The 16,679-nt window shown below is 40.9% G+C and overlaps 1 protein-coding gene across 2 annotated transcripts; it reads left to right on the forward strand.

Moving 5' to 3' along the window:
- Window positions 1-410: 410 nt before the first annotated feature.
- Window positions 411-16,679, forward strand: ephx4 (epoxide hydrolase 4). Of its 2 annotated transcripts, none has more exons than XM_023340221.1 (7): window positions 411-1,033; window positions 3,729-3,814; window positions 5,430-5,587; window positions 10,541-10,669; window positions 11,123-11,167; window positions 11,903-12,051; window positions 15,711-16,679. In XM_023340221.1, the coding sequence occupies exons 1-7, from the start codon at window positions 791-793 to the stop codon at window positions 16,107-16,109; spliced, it is 1,209 nt and encodes a 402-aa protein (XP_023195989.1). In that variant the 5' UTR covers window positions 411-790; the 3' UTR covers window positions 16,110-16,679. The 2 variants fall into 2 exon arrangements, with proteins under 2 accessions (XP_023195989.1, XP_023195990.1); XM_023340222.1 differs by having other exon boundaries at window positions 413-1,033; window positions 11,064-11,167; window positions 15,711-16,042.

Consider the following 16,679-nt stretch of genomic DNA (forward strand, 5'->3'; position numbering starts at 1 on the left):
TCTTGTTCGCATGACGCTGAGCTCTAAAGTCATGAAGGCCTGTAGTTATTGATTCAAAACGTTGATTATCTCTGTGAACCATGTGGCATTCTTTAATGTTAGAGGAATTCACTGAACGCCGAGTGCAGCCTCTTCTTTTTACAAATGTCCTGGATCACATTTGACCTCTAACTCTATTCATATTTTTAGTACACCCGTATTGATTATTTCAAATAGATCATTAGAACCCCAGCCATCATGTCATGGCTTATGTATAAAAAACTGCCTGGTGAGATGTTTGAAAAATAACTTTGTAAATCCAGAGCAGCTGATTGCATTCTAAGCACGCAGGCTGTGTTGTCATTGCGGTGTTGTTACCATAGCAGCGACGTGACGCCATACCGTTTTGCAGTGATTTTTCTGGACTTCCTCTCTCTACCCTGAAAAAAGCGCCGTCTTTTCTCGGCTACAATGAAAACAAAGGAAAATAACCCAGGATTCTCCGCCGCTAACGGGTTACTGGCTGACATTTGGTCCGTCCTTCCCTGTCGGGCAGCACCGCGTCCCGCTAAACCGCCGCCGGTGTCACACGCAAGCGCGAAAATCTGACGTGACGCTCGTGCCACAGTCCCATTCAGCCGCTCGTCGGGACCCTCCCTTCAGACAGTCGTGCGTATGAGCTGGTAGCGAGACAACTGCCTCCCTCCTCCGACCCCTCCCCCGGAGCTGTGGTTTAACACCAGCCGGCAGGTTAACGGAAGGAAATCAATAGGCAAAGCGACCTGGATTGATTTCCTGCGGCAATGCGAAGATGGCGAGAGTCCTTAACAACTTGCTGTTATTTCTGATCAGACTTGCGCTGAAAATCAGAGTTTGGGGATACTGGACGCTGATCTACGGTTATTGTGCTCTCTGCACCACCGCAGCCCTGCTGAAACTTTGCTGGAACATCGTGCTGAGACCGACAACAACCTTCCAATGGGGGATACGTGAAACTCCCCCTGCGTGTCTGAATGACACGTCCTTGGGAACTCATTGTTATGTTAGGATCAAGGTAAGACGCGCGCGCCGTCTCGAGCCCGAGCTGGAACTCATTGTGTTTGAGTCCCTCGCGCGTGTGTTCACGTGTGCTCGCACACCTTTTTCGCCCCCTTCTGCACCCCCCTCCCTCCCTCCCTCTCTCTCTCTCTCTCTCTCTCTCCCTCTCTCTCTCTCTTTCTTTTTTTTTAACCCCACCCCCCCTCCCGCTGCGTCGCGTCGTGACAAGCCGGACAGGGCCTGGTTCAGTTGAGCCGAATCGTGAAGCGGTCTCTTGTTGTTGTGTTGTTGGCTTGGCGGAGCTCAGGTGGCGGTGCTGAAAGAACAGCTCCTCCGCCTCACTTCTCCGCTTGCAGCGGGGCTGCAACCTGCCTCCAAACAACTAACCTACAGCTACAGGACGTGTTAAAACGATTATGTAATTTAGTATGTTGGTCACTAAATCCTCCCGCAACAAAAACATCCAGTGTGTAGGAGAGTTTTCACCCCCCCTTGGTAATCTGTCACAAGTACAAGGAGAACTCGGGATTCAGCTGCAGACTGTGTTCACTGCGTGTTTTAACACGCTGATCTGGGACTTTGTTGATAATCCGTTGAGCAGTTCTGCCCAAAGAAGTGCTTCACCTCTTTTATATTTTGCAAATAAAATACTGATCTGTAGAATCAATATATTCAAGTGAAAATGCATAATGCAGATAGCAGTAAAATGAAACTACTGGTTGTTGAGGGGAGGATCCAGTTTGAAAAGGACACACTGCTTTGATCCATAAACATGATTTGCTCTTGTGACCTCTGACCCTCCGATGTTGGTTTTGTCAGTGTAAAGTTCACTGGAGATTTGTTTTTGACTTGAAGTGCTGCAGTTGAGATGATGCCCTGTGTTCCTCTGCCTGTTTTTTCCCCCCAAACAGCTGAATCTAGTTCAAATGTTTATGTGCTGCACTACAATGCCTTTCAAAAGTATCCACACCCGTCGGATTTCCTATGTTTTGTCACTTTACAACCTGATACAGTAATGTATTTTACTGAGACTTTATGTAACATACCAGATAAAGTAGTGCCAATTTGTAAATAGCATTTTTCAATTTTTCCAAACCTAGTTGTTCTACCTGTATGTTTAGGTCAGGAGGGCAGCTACTATGGAGACACATTAGCACCGCTATACACATGTAGCTACAGCACAGTTGCAAGAGTTGATTTTACTAGTAATTTAAGATAACCTGAATATTTACAAGTTTGATAGACTGAAATTGCTACCTACTGTCTGTCAATCACTTTGAAAAGTTTTTTTCATACTGTGACATCTTTCATCGTCCCTCTTCTGTTTTTTGTTTTCTCCTGAGAGCTTTCATTTCTGCTTCTCCGTCTTTACTTGCCTGTCATCAGATAACTCTACTCAAATGATGATACTAAAACAAAAAATCAAGCAAAAGCATGTTCTCAAGTTTGAATTATTTTCCCCCACCATTTTCTTGGCACCCTCGCTATGACACCGCCCGGCCTTTTGCACAATGACCATAAACTGTAGGGTCATCGTCCAGCTAGAAGCTAAGCCTCTTACTGACTCTCAAGTCTTTGCCAACCTTTTAGATACTTTCTTCTAGGATTTACCTATATTTAGCACATAAATTCTGAACGAAATTCCGAATAACATTGTTTAAAAGTGAGGGTGGTGTGTTCAGGGGCATGTGAAAAGTGTTAGCTTTTTGGCCTCTCATAGTATTATGTAGGCTGAAAAGTTTTGGTCTCAACAAAGCCTCAAGAAATACCTTTTTTAAGTTATGTTTTAAAACACACACTAACCTTTTCACTCATTATTGACAGGTGGATCAGAGACACAGATAATGAAAAAGCGTATCTTCTTCTTCCTTCTTGAATCTACAACAAAAGTTATGGGAAAACAAAAGGCACAGATGGATGTAAAGTGATTTAAAGCTAGAGTATGTCACATTTTACAAAAATATGTTTTTGTCACCATGTCCTGACGATATGTTATGAGACAGATAATCTGTGAAAAAAAATCAAGCTCCTCCACCTCCTCCCAGTGCTACTGCTGTCTACAAAAATGCGCCTCCTCTGCTCAAAAAGCCTGGAGGAAGGACTTTGCGATGTCTATTAACCTTCTGTCCGCTGCTCAATGTGCTAGAGGAGGGAAAAAACGTGCAGAACTGTTTATGCACCTTCATCTATGCTCACTAGCATTATCATTTGTGTAGCAAGCAGCAGAGGGTGAGCACAAGAGTGATTGCCAGCACTAAGCACCTCCTCCAGGTTCTGATTGGTTGTTCCACGACATAATGATCATTTTAACAAATATGTAAAAAACATATACATTTTTAAAATAAAAGTTACAAACTACAGCTGTAACCCTCGTGACATAGTTGAGAGGTAAATGCAAAGACAGAATTCAACCATAAGGAGCTGCCTACAGATTTATCTTGATCATAATTTTTTGTGTTGTAGATTGACACCTATCCCAAGGCGCATTAATCTTTTCAGTGAAATATATTCAACTCGTCCACTGCAAATGACATGCTTTATTTCCTTAGGAGGCGCGCGTGCGCTCACCGCTTTAACATTAGCTGATGCTCAGTTTTTCACTCGAGGTACAGTAAATCATGAAATGCTGAGTCTGTATTTTGTGGCTGGGTATGAAGAGGGGGATGAGGTTGTCGGCGCAGGTTTGATTTGTGCGTCTTTCCGTTCTGCAGGAGTCTGGCCTGCGGTTCCACTACGTTGCTGCTGGGGAGAGAGGAAAGCCCCTCATGCTGTTTTTGCACGGCTTCCCCGAGTTCTGGTAGGTGTAGCGGTGAGAGCACCGCCGCGGGTCCAGCTGCAAACATTTACACTCTGCATTTTGCATACAGCATCCATTGACTGTATCACTTCTTCACCGTAAGGCTGCCGCAGCACTGTTTTATTATCTGCATTCTGACTTCAGCAAAAATCCATCCCAGTCTTATTCACAGACGTGGATTATAATTGGCTTGGGTGGAATAGTGAGGGGGGTGTTTCAGGATGTCCTTATCCTGAAATGAAAAAAAAAACATCTATATGCTGAGGATTGTGTTCTGGAGTGAAGCCAAAGAGCTATAAGCCTGTCCATATCTGTAGGATGTTTTGTAGGCTGAGGGCTGAAAAGGGATTCATTTAACAGTAGACAGGAGCAATTTCTGCTTCACTCTCCATCTTTCTGATTGGGATGATGAACTGAGCTGAAGGTGGTCAGAAAGATGCAGCTCTTCCTTTTTGAAATCTGTTCACTTACTTTCCGAAAACCAGAGCGGCGTACAGAGGATCGTACAGCAGTATGCATAACCCTGCAACATTCAGGATGTTGTGAGATAGACCAAAACAAAGTAGTGAACAGCTGTAAAAGGATTTAAAGTCAAAAAGTGTCCCATGTGCTTGTATTCAGTCCTAATTTCCTATTCACTGCAGGTCTGAACTTTGACTGGACCATTCTTATCTATAAATATGGTTTAATCCAGCTGTGTCCCAATTTTTGTCCTGAGGGCCAAGTTAAAAGCTCCCTTTTATTTTGGTAAATATAAAAATGTATGTGGCGTTTATTTTTTTTAATCTGTTTAAATAATAAACTAAAACATGCAAAATTTTATTGAAGCAAACTAAATTGTTGGAATGTTTAGATGCAAAATATAAAAAAAGGTGGTTTCCTGATTAATGATATTGAAAACCTCCCAAAACTATTCTGTCAAAACTGTCGGGGTTGTTTCCTATTTTCACCACGTGTTTTCAATGAAAGTATAAATAAATATCAATAAATTTGAAAATATGTGTGCAGTTTAGTGATATAAATCACACTTCTTTATATGACTGGATATGAGAATATGTCCAGTATATCCAGTATATATCCTGCTGAACATATGAGAAATGTGAATGTTTTTCAGCAGCAGTATTTGTGTTTGTAGAGCTATGATTGTTGTGTCATGCAGTCAGAGTCATACAGTTACCTAAAAAATGAAGTAATAAATGGTTTGAATCATCACTTTTATTGTTATAACAGTACCACAAAATATTGTGATAAAACTTTAGGTTCATATTGGCCATCCCTACAGACCACTAAAGGAAGTACATTTAAAAACATAAATGATGAGGTTAATGAAAAGTATTTGAACTCTGGTGGTAAGACTGCAGGAGTCAGGGAGGAGTTTGGTCAGACCGTCAGTTCCCGAAACCAGGCACACACAAAAAAAAAGTAAAAGCGACCGCGGACACGGTAAAAAACTCCCAGGGTTCAATGGACTCCATTTCTTAAAACAGTGGGAGGGTTAATACTTGCTTAGAAGTTATTTTCAAAATCTGACAAGCCCCACTTGAATGGATATTAAAATTTATTTTAAATATGACTACGACCTGACAGAATCACAACCATACATGTTTCTCTTCAGGTTCTCCTGGCGCTACCAGCTGCGTGAGTTCAAGAGCGAGTTCCGTGTGGTGGCTGTGGACATGCGCGGCTACGGCGAATCCGACCTGCCGCTCTCCACAGAGAACTACCAGCTGGACCACCTGGTCACCGACGTAAAAGATATCGTGGAGTACCTGGGTAAGAAGCGCCTCCCTGTAATCTCCAGAGGGCAGGCCGGACGGTGTTGTGACTGTGTCTCAGGTCAAATATAAACTTGTTTATCAGTCTGTGGTCTTTGAACAGCCCTCTGGCCTGCAGCGCACACAGCATGACAAACTTCCTGTGAGTCAGCCTGATGACTCCATCCTAACACAAGCAGGGAGCAAGCTGGAGGCTGTCCTCACACACCACCACCATCATCTGACAATTATCTGACCAGAATAGCTGCTGCCTTTCCCCCCCCTCCTTTTACTCTTAAAACTAATGCAGATTTCACACTTTAGCTCCTTTTTAAGGTTCTATTTAAATCCAGCATTGAAGTGTCGCTGAAGATTCAGGTTCTCAGCTGTCACTTCAGAACTAACAATGTGCTAAGTGGCTACTTTTGGAGTAACTACAAGAAACCTGATCTAATTCGAACGGTCACCTTCTGTTTTTCCTGCAGTTGCTGTTGTTCATTAAAATGGAGATGTCTGTATTTGAAGAGGAGACGGATTCAAAGGTGCTTTTTGGCACATCAGACGTTCCTCCATGTATTTCATATAAACCAGTTACAGAAACTATTTAACAAGTTAAAGAGACACGAGCTTTACATCAATGTCCAGCCCTGACATATTGTTTCGCTTTATCAGAACAATTAGCAGACGCACACACTTTTACTTTTGCTACATCTCACTACAGAAGGATTTTCCCAGCTTGTCCACCATCTTGAACACTAATGGGCGTTTAGGTTTCAGGGAGTTGATTCAAATCAGTGGCAGGAAGCTGAAAATAAAGCTGATTACAGAGGCTGAAGGTCAAAATGGTTCATGTGCAAATCAGCACAATTACAACATTTTGCTGACATCTTCATTTATCGGTTCTTTAGTTGTTGTACCTTGTAGCAGTATTTAATTTTTAATGTGCAAAGTAAGCATAAATTCAACCATTCAAACTTGAAAAAAAAAACATTGAATGTATTCCAGTTAGACTATGGTTGAAAGCCAGTAACATTCATCATATTTCTGATTTTTTTCCATTAACATGAGACAAGCGATGCAAACTTTTGCTTTAGAAAATAAAAATAAATTAAAGTTATTGGAAAAAGAAAGTACACCCTTTGTTTAACCTTTCAGAAGATACAGTAAATCCTTTAATCCTCACCTGGTTCTAAATTATTTCAAATTTAAAAGTCAAGCGTGTGAAAATAAACACCAGATCTCACACTGCTTTTGTCTTTAAACAAAAATGAAAGCAAAATGGAACAGAGGAAGAAGTAACGGGATGAAGACATCCTGGGTCATTGTGACTGCAGGAGTTCTACATGTAGACAGTGTCAGGGTGGAAAGACACCGACAACTTCCTAAGAGAAGCAACTGCTGCTGCACATCAATCTGAGAAGAATTATAAAGATTCTAATACTTCCACAGAATTCAATTCCAATTATTCTTTATACTGAGGAAGATTACTTAAAGGGAGTTTATTATGTAAAATCAACTGTTTTGAGCTTTGAATCATGTTATAGTGTTGTTCCTCCATCATAACCTCTCAGTCCAATGATCCTAAGAACAACATAACGAAGGAGCATTGCTGTGACGATGTGCTGTAGGCGGGGTGGTGGAAAGAGCAGGAGCTTCTTAAAGAGACAGTGGCCCAATTTCAAGGCGTCAAATTGCAAAGTCGAATTTCTTTTAAGTCATATTTGATATATTCAGCATTTTAATAACTGAAGGTAACACAGTTACTTGATGGTGCTATAAATTTTGATTTTGCTATAAATTGTCCTAGTCTTCCCATGAGTGGACGTCGCTGCAAAACCCAGACGCAGCTTTTCAACATGAAATGACAGTATGGAAAATGTTGAGTGTTTCTGTACGCTTAAAGTTAGATTTGATCAGAACTGAAAGAAGGTGAGCTTTGATTTTGTCATAACTGTAGCTGTGAATGCTGCCTCCTCTGCTGTTGTGCTAAAAGGCTCATTCATAAGTGATGTCTCCTCACTGACTGTCTCTCGACTGTTACCATAACACAGCATTTCTCCGATAGTGTAAAAAGTAAAAGAAAACAAATAAAAGAAGTTGAGTTCTTATAAACCCCAGAGAGCCAGAAGGAACCCAGTGTAGCCTCTGCTACTGGTTGCTACTGGTTGATTGGTTTCCTATTTGCAGACAATCCAGTGCCTGTCCAGAAGCTGAATGTGGATTAAACTCCACTATTAGCCTGATGTGTTGTCCCTAATCTGAGCCCAGTGAGCAGTTCAGTCTTTGGTGATATTCTCCACGATCTTCGGAGCACATTCTCTGTGAAACATTAAGGAAAGCTCTGTTTTAGTAAAGCCAGTGATGGCTGGAGGAAGAGCTCTCTGCATTGTTCCTGCTGTCACTGTACGTTACTTCACAGGCTGTGGGGAGTGAAGCACTCAATAATTTATCCTGCTGTGCAAATCATGCTTGATGGTCACTTAAGCGTGGAAAAAAAAGCTTGCTCCGATTGTACAATACCTGCTGTCCTCTGCTCAGCAACTGAACCAGGGGTCAGCAACCTTTTCCGGTCAAAGAGCCGCTTTTGCCCCCCCTGCTACAAAATTAAACTCGAGCCGCACAAGAACTGTTTTCGAATATGTACAACATGAAATGTTTCATTGTGAAAGCTAACGAGTGAAACGAAAATGTATTTCTATTTTCAGATTTTAAAGCACAATGAGAAAGATAAAAAATAAAAAAAAAAAATACTTTTTTGTTGAATGGAGGTGAGACTTTTCCATAAATATGAAAAATGAAGAAAGATAAGTAACATAGCTCAAAGCTAATGACTTTTAGCCTGCTGTAAATATTATGTGCATATTTTGCATAAGAACGTACAGAAAAAAAAACAAATCCTAAAATGACCATTTCCTTTTGTACCCATAATCAAAAACATTTCGATTTTGGAGCCGTAGCTGGCAGAGCCCTCAACTAGACTCTAAGAGACGTTGACGCGAGCCACACTTCAGTCCTGGTAAAAATCCACATTACAGAGTTACAAAAGTATTCATACCTCTTGAACTTTTCAGCATCCTTTCATATTACAAAGGAAATGTGTTACGTTAACTGATGGAACAACATCAAGCAGAGCATTATGAGTAAAGTGGCACAAAAAATGATACATGGTTTTCAAATTAAAACTACGTTTTCAAGTCCTTTAACAGGCTGAATGTGCTTTGACTAAAACCACATCGTCCTGTGTTATCTGGAGGATGATGGGTATCAGAGTGGCGTTCCATTGCTCAGCTGTCATTTGTAGTTCCATCCCAAATACATTCAGCTTCTTGCTAATTCCTTATTTTAGAAGAATCTGGTTGTCTTTTGGATCCTTTTTGATCCATTTGGACAAAGTACAACGCTCCTGCTTCAGGTCTACTTGGAAAGCTTTCATGCTAGTTTGGAAACCCTTCATGCTAGTTTGGAAAGCCTTCATGCTAGCTTGGATAGCCTTCAGGACTACATTCTTATTAGATTCACCTGTTGTTGGCTTCATCCCAATTTCCTGACACCAAATCATCTTTATCGTTTTTAAATGTGTTTTTAAAGACAGTTTTTGTTTGCTGTTCCTCATAGGATTATAAATAGAAAAGCTACATAAACTTGATTTTGTCTGGCAATGCTCGTTAAAGTGTCCTCCTCTTCCAACAGTCCCTGACCCAAATAATAAAAAATGATTACAAATTCTTTAGAATCGTTCTTTGTAATCACAATAGTGTTACTATTAGTATTACCGCGTCCTTCTTTCGGTAATTCCATAAGGCTAGAGTTTATGGATACACATTGACACAGGTTGTAAAACTCAATGTATTGTTTTCCTTCTGCTTCTTTGCTGTTGACTACTCTGTGTGGGTTTGCCACATGAAATCCCAGTGAAATACACAGAGCTTTGTGTTTGTAATATGACAGAAGGTGATAGTTAAAGCAGTAGGCTGCTGCTCTCGTCTCCTCCATTAAAAGGGAATGAGCAGGCAGTGATTTGTCTGAAGCAGCGCTGAGACTTTGCTGAGTCGCTGTGAAGGATGTGTGAGCTCGACGTTGATGGGCGGCTAAATCGTATAAACAGGTGGAAATGGGTCTATCACAGGTTGCTCAGGGGGATTACTCAGTGGGGATGGGAACAGTTATGTGATCATTCTGATCCTTTAGTCATGGTCTGCCTCAGCTGTCGCTCATTACAAACTTTAATTAGGCAAGAGCAAAGGTTCTTTTAGGGTGGAAGGTGTTACCTGCTATGCTGTACCGTAAAAAAGTGTTTCAGGGGCTATAAAGGGCAAACAGTGTGTGTACTTCTGAAACTACAGTTGAAACCAGAAGTTTACATACATTTAATTTTTCTGACTTTACGTAGCTACCAAACACTCAGAAAATGTATTTTAATGACATTATTGACATTAATAAATAAAATTCTTAAATATTCTCTCATTTTTGTGGCATTTAGTGAATAGAAATAATTGTAATAATTCTAACTGATCCAAAACAGGAGAAATTTGGTCTGATTTAACTTCAGACAGTGAGGGAAAAAAGGGCGTATTTTGCTTTTGTTTTTTTTTTTTACAGTGTTTTTAAGCTTCTGGTTCCTATTGTAAGTCCAGACTTTGACTTGGCCACTCCGAGACCTTTATCTTTAAGGTCTTAAGGTGTTGAGCTGTCCAGAGGCTAACTCTGCTCTGCTTCAAATTGTTATCCTGTTACTCAAACCAAGTTCTTTTTCTCTTTTCAGATGAAAAAAATAAAAATTAAAATTGTTTAAATGATGCAGACTAATGTTATTTGTGTCTGATACTGAAAATGGTTTGATCTGAAATGTTTTAAGTGTGATAAACTAGAAATCTGCATGAGGGAGAGTCTTTATTTATGAGACTATGTCCACATGGTGTAGTTTTGATGAAAAGGAAAATGTTGTGTGTGTGTTTGTTTGTTTTCTTCCAAGGGTACAACAGGTGTTGCCTTGTGGGCCACGACTGGGGTGGAACCATAGCGTGGCTGTTTGCCATACACTACCCTGAGATGGTGACCAAGCTGATAGTCCTGAACTGCCCCCATCCTTCTGTGTTCACAGGTACGATCTCGCCACGAGCACATCCTCATGCGTCGCTCTTCATGCTTCAAAGGAAAACCAATTCTCCCTCGTGCTAATTAGAGAAACTCCGATCTGGCTCTCGGAATATTACAGGAATTATGATCGTTAATTAGGAGGCGTCATTACTTCGATTGCGTGTCTGCATCTAGCTGACAAATCTTCCTCTGCCTTTGGGGGAGCAGGATGATGAGGAGCTAATTACAGGGAGGCACACACAAAGCAAGAACAGCAGGTCTGACTGCAGGAGACGGGGCGGCAAAGTCAAATCCCATCCTCCGCCCTCGCAAGTGTGTGCAAACTTCCCGTTATTTAAAGCCAAAAATGAAACGTCTCCCTCGCTCCCCCTCTTGTCTGTCTTCTCTTTCTCCTCCAGACTATGCTCTGCGTCACCCCAGCCAGCTGCTGAAATCCAGCCATTTCTTTTTCTTCCAGCTGCCCCGCTTCCCAGAGCTCATGCTCTCCATCAACGACTTCAAGGTGGGCTTATATGCTTTTCAAGGTCAAGCTTGTGTGTATGTGGGCACACACTTGTGTGTGTGCGTGTAGGGGTGTGTGTGCACTGGCAAATGTCGCACACTGTTGCAGTGTTTGTCTTTCTGTGTCAGTGTCATTGGTAGACATGCACTCCTGTGTACAATCTACAAATACTCACCTAATTTTCAAAGTCTCCCCCATTTAATAGGGTTGATACCTTTTTCCCTGATATGTAAATGATCAGAGACAATTTCAGATTTGTCAACAGATTGGATTTCAATTATTTTGCATAAATAGAGCTTCTTATTGCTGAGGAACTCTTCAGCAGCTTTTAAGTTAATTTTACTTAATAAGTGAAATGGTTGTGAATGATGCAGACTGATCATATTTGTGTCTGACATTGAAAATGGTTTGATCTGAAATGTTTTAAGTGTGATCAACTAGAAATCTGCATGAGGGTGAGCCATTTCACTTTTTTTCTTGAATTTTAGAGATCCCTGTTGTTTTGGCAGCAGTTTTGGTAATCAGCTTTAACAGTGATGCCATATTCAGTCTGAGTTTTTCAGGTTTAGAAGCACAGCATGAGATGCCCAAACTGCAGCTGAAGGTCGTCAGAGCTGATCTCACCTGGGATGCAGCTTCTCTGTCTCATGTTACGGGAACGTCGGCCATCCTGCAAGTTTTCTGCCGATCAAACAGCTCCAGTGTCAGTCTGCTGTCTGTCTGTCTGTCCTGCAGGCCCTCAAAGCCTTGTTCACCAGTCGGAACACCGGGATCGGGAGAAAGGGCCGATGGCTCACTGCAGAGGACTTAGAAGCCTACTTGTATGCACTCTCACAGCCGGGAGCTCTGACAGGAGCTCTCAACTATTACAGGAATGTCTTCAGGTAGGGGGGCTGACTCATATCTCATATCTTTTGTTTTCTTTAAATAAAAAAAAAGAAGAAAGATTTGGAGAAAAGTCTTCTAAAGGGTCTGAAAGCATCTGGGGTAACTCGCTGACCTGCCCCACATACACAGTAGCAGGATGCTTTTCAGCCACTGTGACCCAGTTCTGTTGACAAAATGTCACCTGATTGTTTATCGCTTTGTTTAGCCAAACTAACAAACCTTTTAAATGCTCAGAGTTGGACTGTGTCACAGTCCAATACGATAAAACCTTTTGTATCCTTAAAGGGACAGTATTATGTAAAATCCACTTTTTACATCATGTTCCAATGTTATTCCTTTATCAAAACCATAACTGGAGTGTTCCCTGGATTCTTTCATGCTTGTTTGAGTAATCCTTTAATCTCCATGGCAACCATTCACCTGTGCAAAATGCCTGGTTGGACCTAGCTGCAGTTTCCAAGCTTCTAAGCTCAGCCTCACAGAGCACACCTCCCCCGCGACTTCCCCTCTCAGGTCCTTCAGACTAGCCAGCAGCAATTAGCAAACAACTGGTGAACCTGCACATCTGCTGAGTTCAGCATTAGAGCTACTGTACCTCTCAGTGCAACGCTGGTAGAAACATTATCAAAAGGTTTGTAGAGTGGCCATATTTTGATGACTTCCTGCAGGCGGAGTTTCATAATAAGCAGGAGTTTTTAAAGATACAGCTGTCCAATTTCAAGGAGTTTAAATTTTAAAGTTAAATTTCTTTTAAGTCATATTTAATATGTGTAGCAGTAGTTACTTGATTGTCCTATAAAATACTACTTTTGAAATTTTTAAGTATTTTGGAGTAATTACCATTTTAAAAAGGTTTAACCGCTTTAGTTAAAGTGCTTGTCACAAAATCTACAACCACAAAGTAGTGCATGATTGGGAAGCAGGAGAAAAATATGGTTTTCAAAATTGTCTTCATTATAAGATACAGTAAACTCAATGAGATTGGATGGAGAACATCTGTAAACATTTATTTATTTTCTGGTCTGCCAACAGATTTCCCATTTGGTTTAACTCTTGACTGTAACTGTACCATTGTAACAGAGGAACATACAGGGAACAGCTGCATTTATACTGAGACTTAATACCAGTGGACTTTTCTGACTAATTAGAGGACGTCTCATCATAGCAGGGTTTAGTCTTACTGACTTGTTTGTGTGTTCAGTGAACGTTGGCTGGCTGTCCGCCAGACATTTCATGGTGTTTTATTGAGTTTCTTGGCGAACATCATCTGTAAACGTTCACCGAACATTCATGGCTACGCTCAGGGAACGCTGTCTGAACGTTAGCGGGGGAACAAAATGAGGGTTCAATACACATGGCCACCACCAGGTTTTTTTTTTGTTTGTTTAATTTTTAATGAAAAGCTGTCAAATTTATTTCTATAGCAACAAGAAAGTTAAAAGTGCTTTACACCATAAAAACATAATACAGTGACCAATTAAACAATATATTTTGACATGCAAAATTATCACGCAAATATACCTCAAATATATTGAACAAAGGTCCAGTTCTTTGACCTTTCACATCTAAACAGGTGGGGGTTTAGCTTTGATTTAATTGAACTCAGTGTTTCAGCAGTTTTGCAGTTTTGTGGAAGTTTGTTCCAGTTTAGAGGAGCATAAAAACTGAATGCTGCTTCTCCATGTTTGGTTCTGAGTCTAGGGAGTTATGCAACATGTGCTCCACTTCACGATTATGCTCTACTTTGTATTGGCGCACTACATAAAATTTCAAGTAAATACATTATTACAATTTGTGCTTGTACTGTTGCTAAATGTGCAACAATTCGTGGTGTAAAATCTGGTAAGTCAAAGGAATGAGTGACTATGATTCTTTATAATCAAATAGTGTATCCGAACTAGGTTCAACTCAGGAGGAGCAAGGGAAACACTGTGTTGAACAAAACATATATTTATTACACATTCTGACAATAAGAATGTCAATGTTTTCTTCTACTAGTCCTAAGTCAAGTCAGTCAAGTTCAAGAGGTTCTTTTTTTTTTCCTTTGATTTGTTTTCAGTTCCGTTCAGTTTTCAGATCTGGATGTCATATTGTAGCTACCCGGGCAGCGTTAATATGTGCAATCCCACCAATCAAGTGGAACAGAAGAAGGTTCTTCTTTGGCATCGTTGTGGACACAACGTGAATCCGCTCTTTTGGATCCTGGCTCGCCGTTCTTCATGTCTCTCAACACACACAAAAAAAAACAACCTCCATGTAGCAGAAACATCTTTCACTATAGTGTCATATACAATTTTAAGTCACTTCAGTGAAAGTTTAACTCCTCACTCCGTGTAGATACAATTATTTCCAGCTGTGATGAATAAATTGAGTCTTTTAGCTCAACAAAACATCCCAACATAATATTCACTGAATTGACATCAATATCTTCTTTTCAGCACTCTTAAATCCGTACAGTGGAATGAATAACAACTCACTGTCACTACTTCATCAGTATCAGCATTTCAAAGAGAAAAGGTGCAACATCAGCAGAATAGCCTTTGTGAGTTAGCCATAATAAGCATTGCTAATTCACATACAAAACATCATGTAGAGAACATCTAGAGAAAATCTATTTCTATTTCGGAGAAATAGAAACACACAAGATACACGTTTTAAAAACAATCTGTATAAATTAGCAATAGTAGGAAATTAGCAATAGTATCTAAAAATAGATTCTATTTTTAGATGACAGTACCTAAAAATACTATCATCGCTGACACAAGTCTACCAAATATTTGCATCATCCTGCAGCTTTCTTTAATAAACTATCCACTTCTGTTAGCCGAAAGGAGAAACAGGGAAGAATATTGAAGGGCATGTACTGTTTTATTTTTTTTTTACATGTGAACTGTGCTTGCATGACTGGGCAGGCCATCTGCTCCCTTCTCAAGCAACGAGCTTCCTCAGAATAGCTTTTATCTGCTCACATGAAAGAAATTGTTCTGACCCATGACCACCAGGGATGTAAATATCAACGTACAGTCATTCATTATTCATCCAACCATTTCATATGTATTGATTAACCCTTTAATGATGTAGCTGAAAACACACTGTGTGGGATTTCACTATCACTATAGTGCAGATAATATAAACAGGAGCATTTCAGTTGTTCAGGATCTACTGGGCCTGTTTCAGGCGAGCTCAGAAGTCTCAACTCAAAAGGAGTTGAGACATTTTTCTAGAGTTGTGTGGCCTCCAGACCGGAGACCATCTCCTTTGTTCCTTGTTGTTTTCATGCCAGCTCTACTGCAGTTTGGTTCACTTCTGGCTGCAGTGTGAACGTAGCTTTAGTAGTGTGTGATTTTTATTTTTTGTACAGGCAACACAACACACTGCTTGAACCTCCCCTCCCCCTCCCCCTCCCAAACATTTCAGAAGGGCACTTTTAGTCTGAAGTTAAAACGGCCTGTGCTCTAGCACCACCTAGTGTCTATCTGTGCACATCCCTGTTCTTACCTACCTATTTCAATGGCATACATTGAAGTTTGCAGGTTTAATGTGAGAGAATGTGAAACCATTTAAGGAGTATGAATATTTCTGCAAAACAATTTCTTTTTTCTTCTTCTTCTTCCACATGTCATCTAAAGTGTAACTTGTATCTGTTTGTCGCCAGCTCGCTCCCTCTGAGCCACAAGCACGTCAGGTCTCCGGTGCTGCTGCTGTGGGGAGAGCGGGACGCATTCCTGGAGCAGGAGATGGCCGAGGCGTGCCGCCTCTACATCAGGAATCACTTCCGTCTCAATATCATATCCGGGGCCAGCCACTGGCTGCAGCAGGACCAGCCCGACATTGTCAACACCCTCATATGGACCTTCCTGAAGGAGGGAGAGGGACGCAAAAGCTACAGGAACTAAATCCGCACCGCCCCACCCCCCAACTCCCCCAACACCCACCTTGCACCGCCCCCACTCTCCCGGAAGCCTTGAATATGCCTGTGATACCAAGCAACATAGTGATGATGCAATCATTCTTTACATTTTTTCACATTTTAGATATTTTTTTTTTTTTTTAAAAAAGAAGTCAGCGAAGAAGAAGGAGAGAATCAAAGCACACCTGTCACTCAAGAGGAGAGGACACATGTTTTAAGATACTTTTTGCACATGACAGCGACGTATCCGCCTTAAAAGTTTTGTCGCTTTCAGCATTACAAATGTGTGGCGAAATCTTTTTATTTATTTATTTATTTGTTTGTTTGTTTGTTTTTCTTTGTGACCTGTATTGTGTGGTGCCTTTTAACTTTGGGACGTCCCGGGGCGTCGCGGCGTGTCGTTGTCCACTGTTCTCGTGTCGCTCAGCTGTATTTCGGACACAGTTCTCTGGGGGCCCCCCGCCTCACAGGGCTCTTTGTTTATCAGGTAGTGTTTGTCAAAATGGAGGTTTCTTTTTTTAGTATTTTATTCTTTTTTTTCTCCCTCGGAGATCTGCTCAAATATAGAGAATGTTAACTTGATCTTCCTGTAGAGAAATGTTAAGTGACGGTTGCCTATTGTATTATTTTGTATCTCTTCCTACACACTGCATTTTGAAACTCACTGAGCCAGGTCGATACTGTTTGATTTTCTAAATAAACTGAATAAGTGTC

This window comes from Xiphophorus maculatus, chromosome 9 (assembly GCF_002775205.1).
Source record: "Xiphophorus maculatus strain JP 163 A chromosome 9, X_maculatus-5.0-male, whole genome shotgun sequence".
NCBI classification, from domain to species: domain Eukaryota; kingdom Metazoa; phylum Chordata; class Actinopteri; order Cyprinodontiformes; family Poeciliidae; genus Xiphophorus; species Xiphophorus maculatus.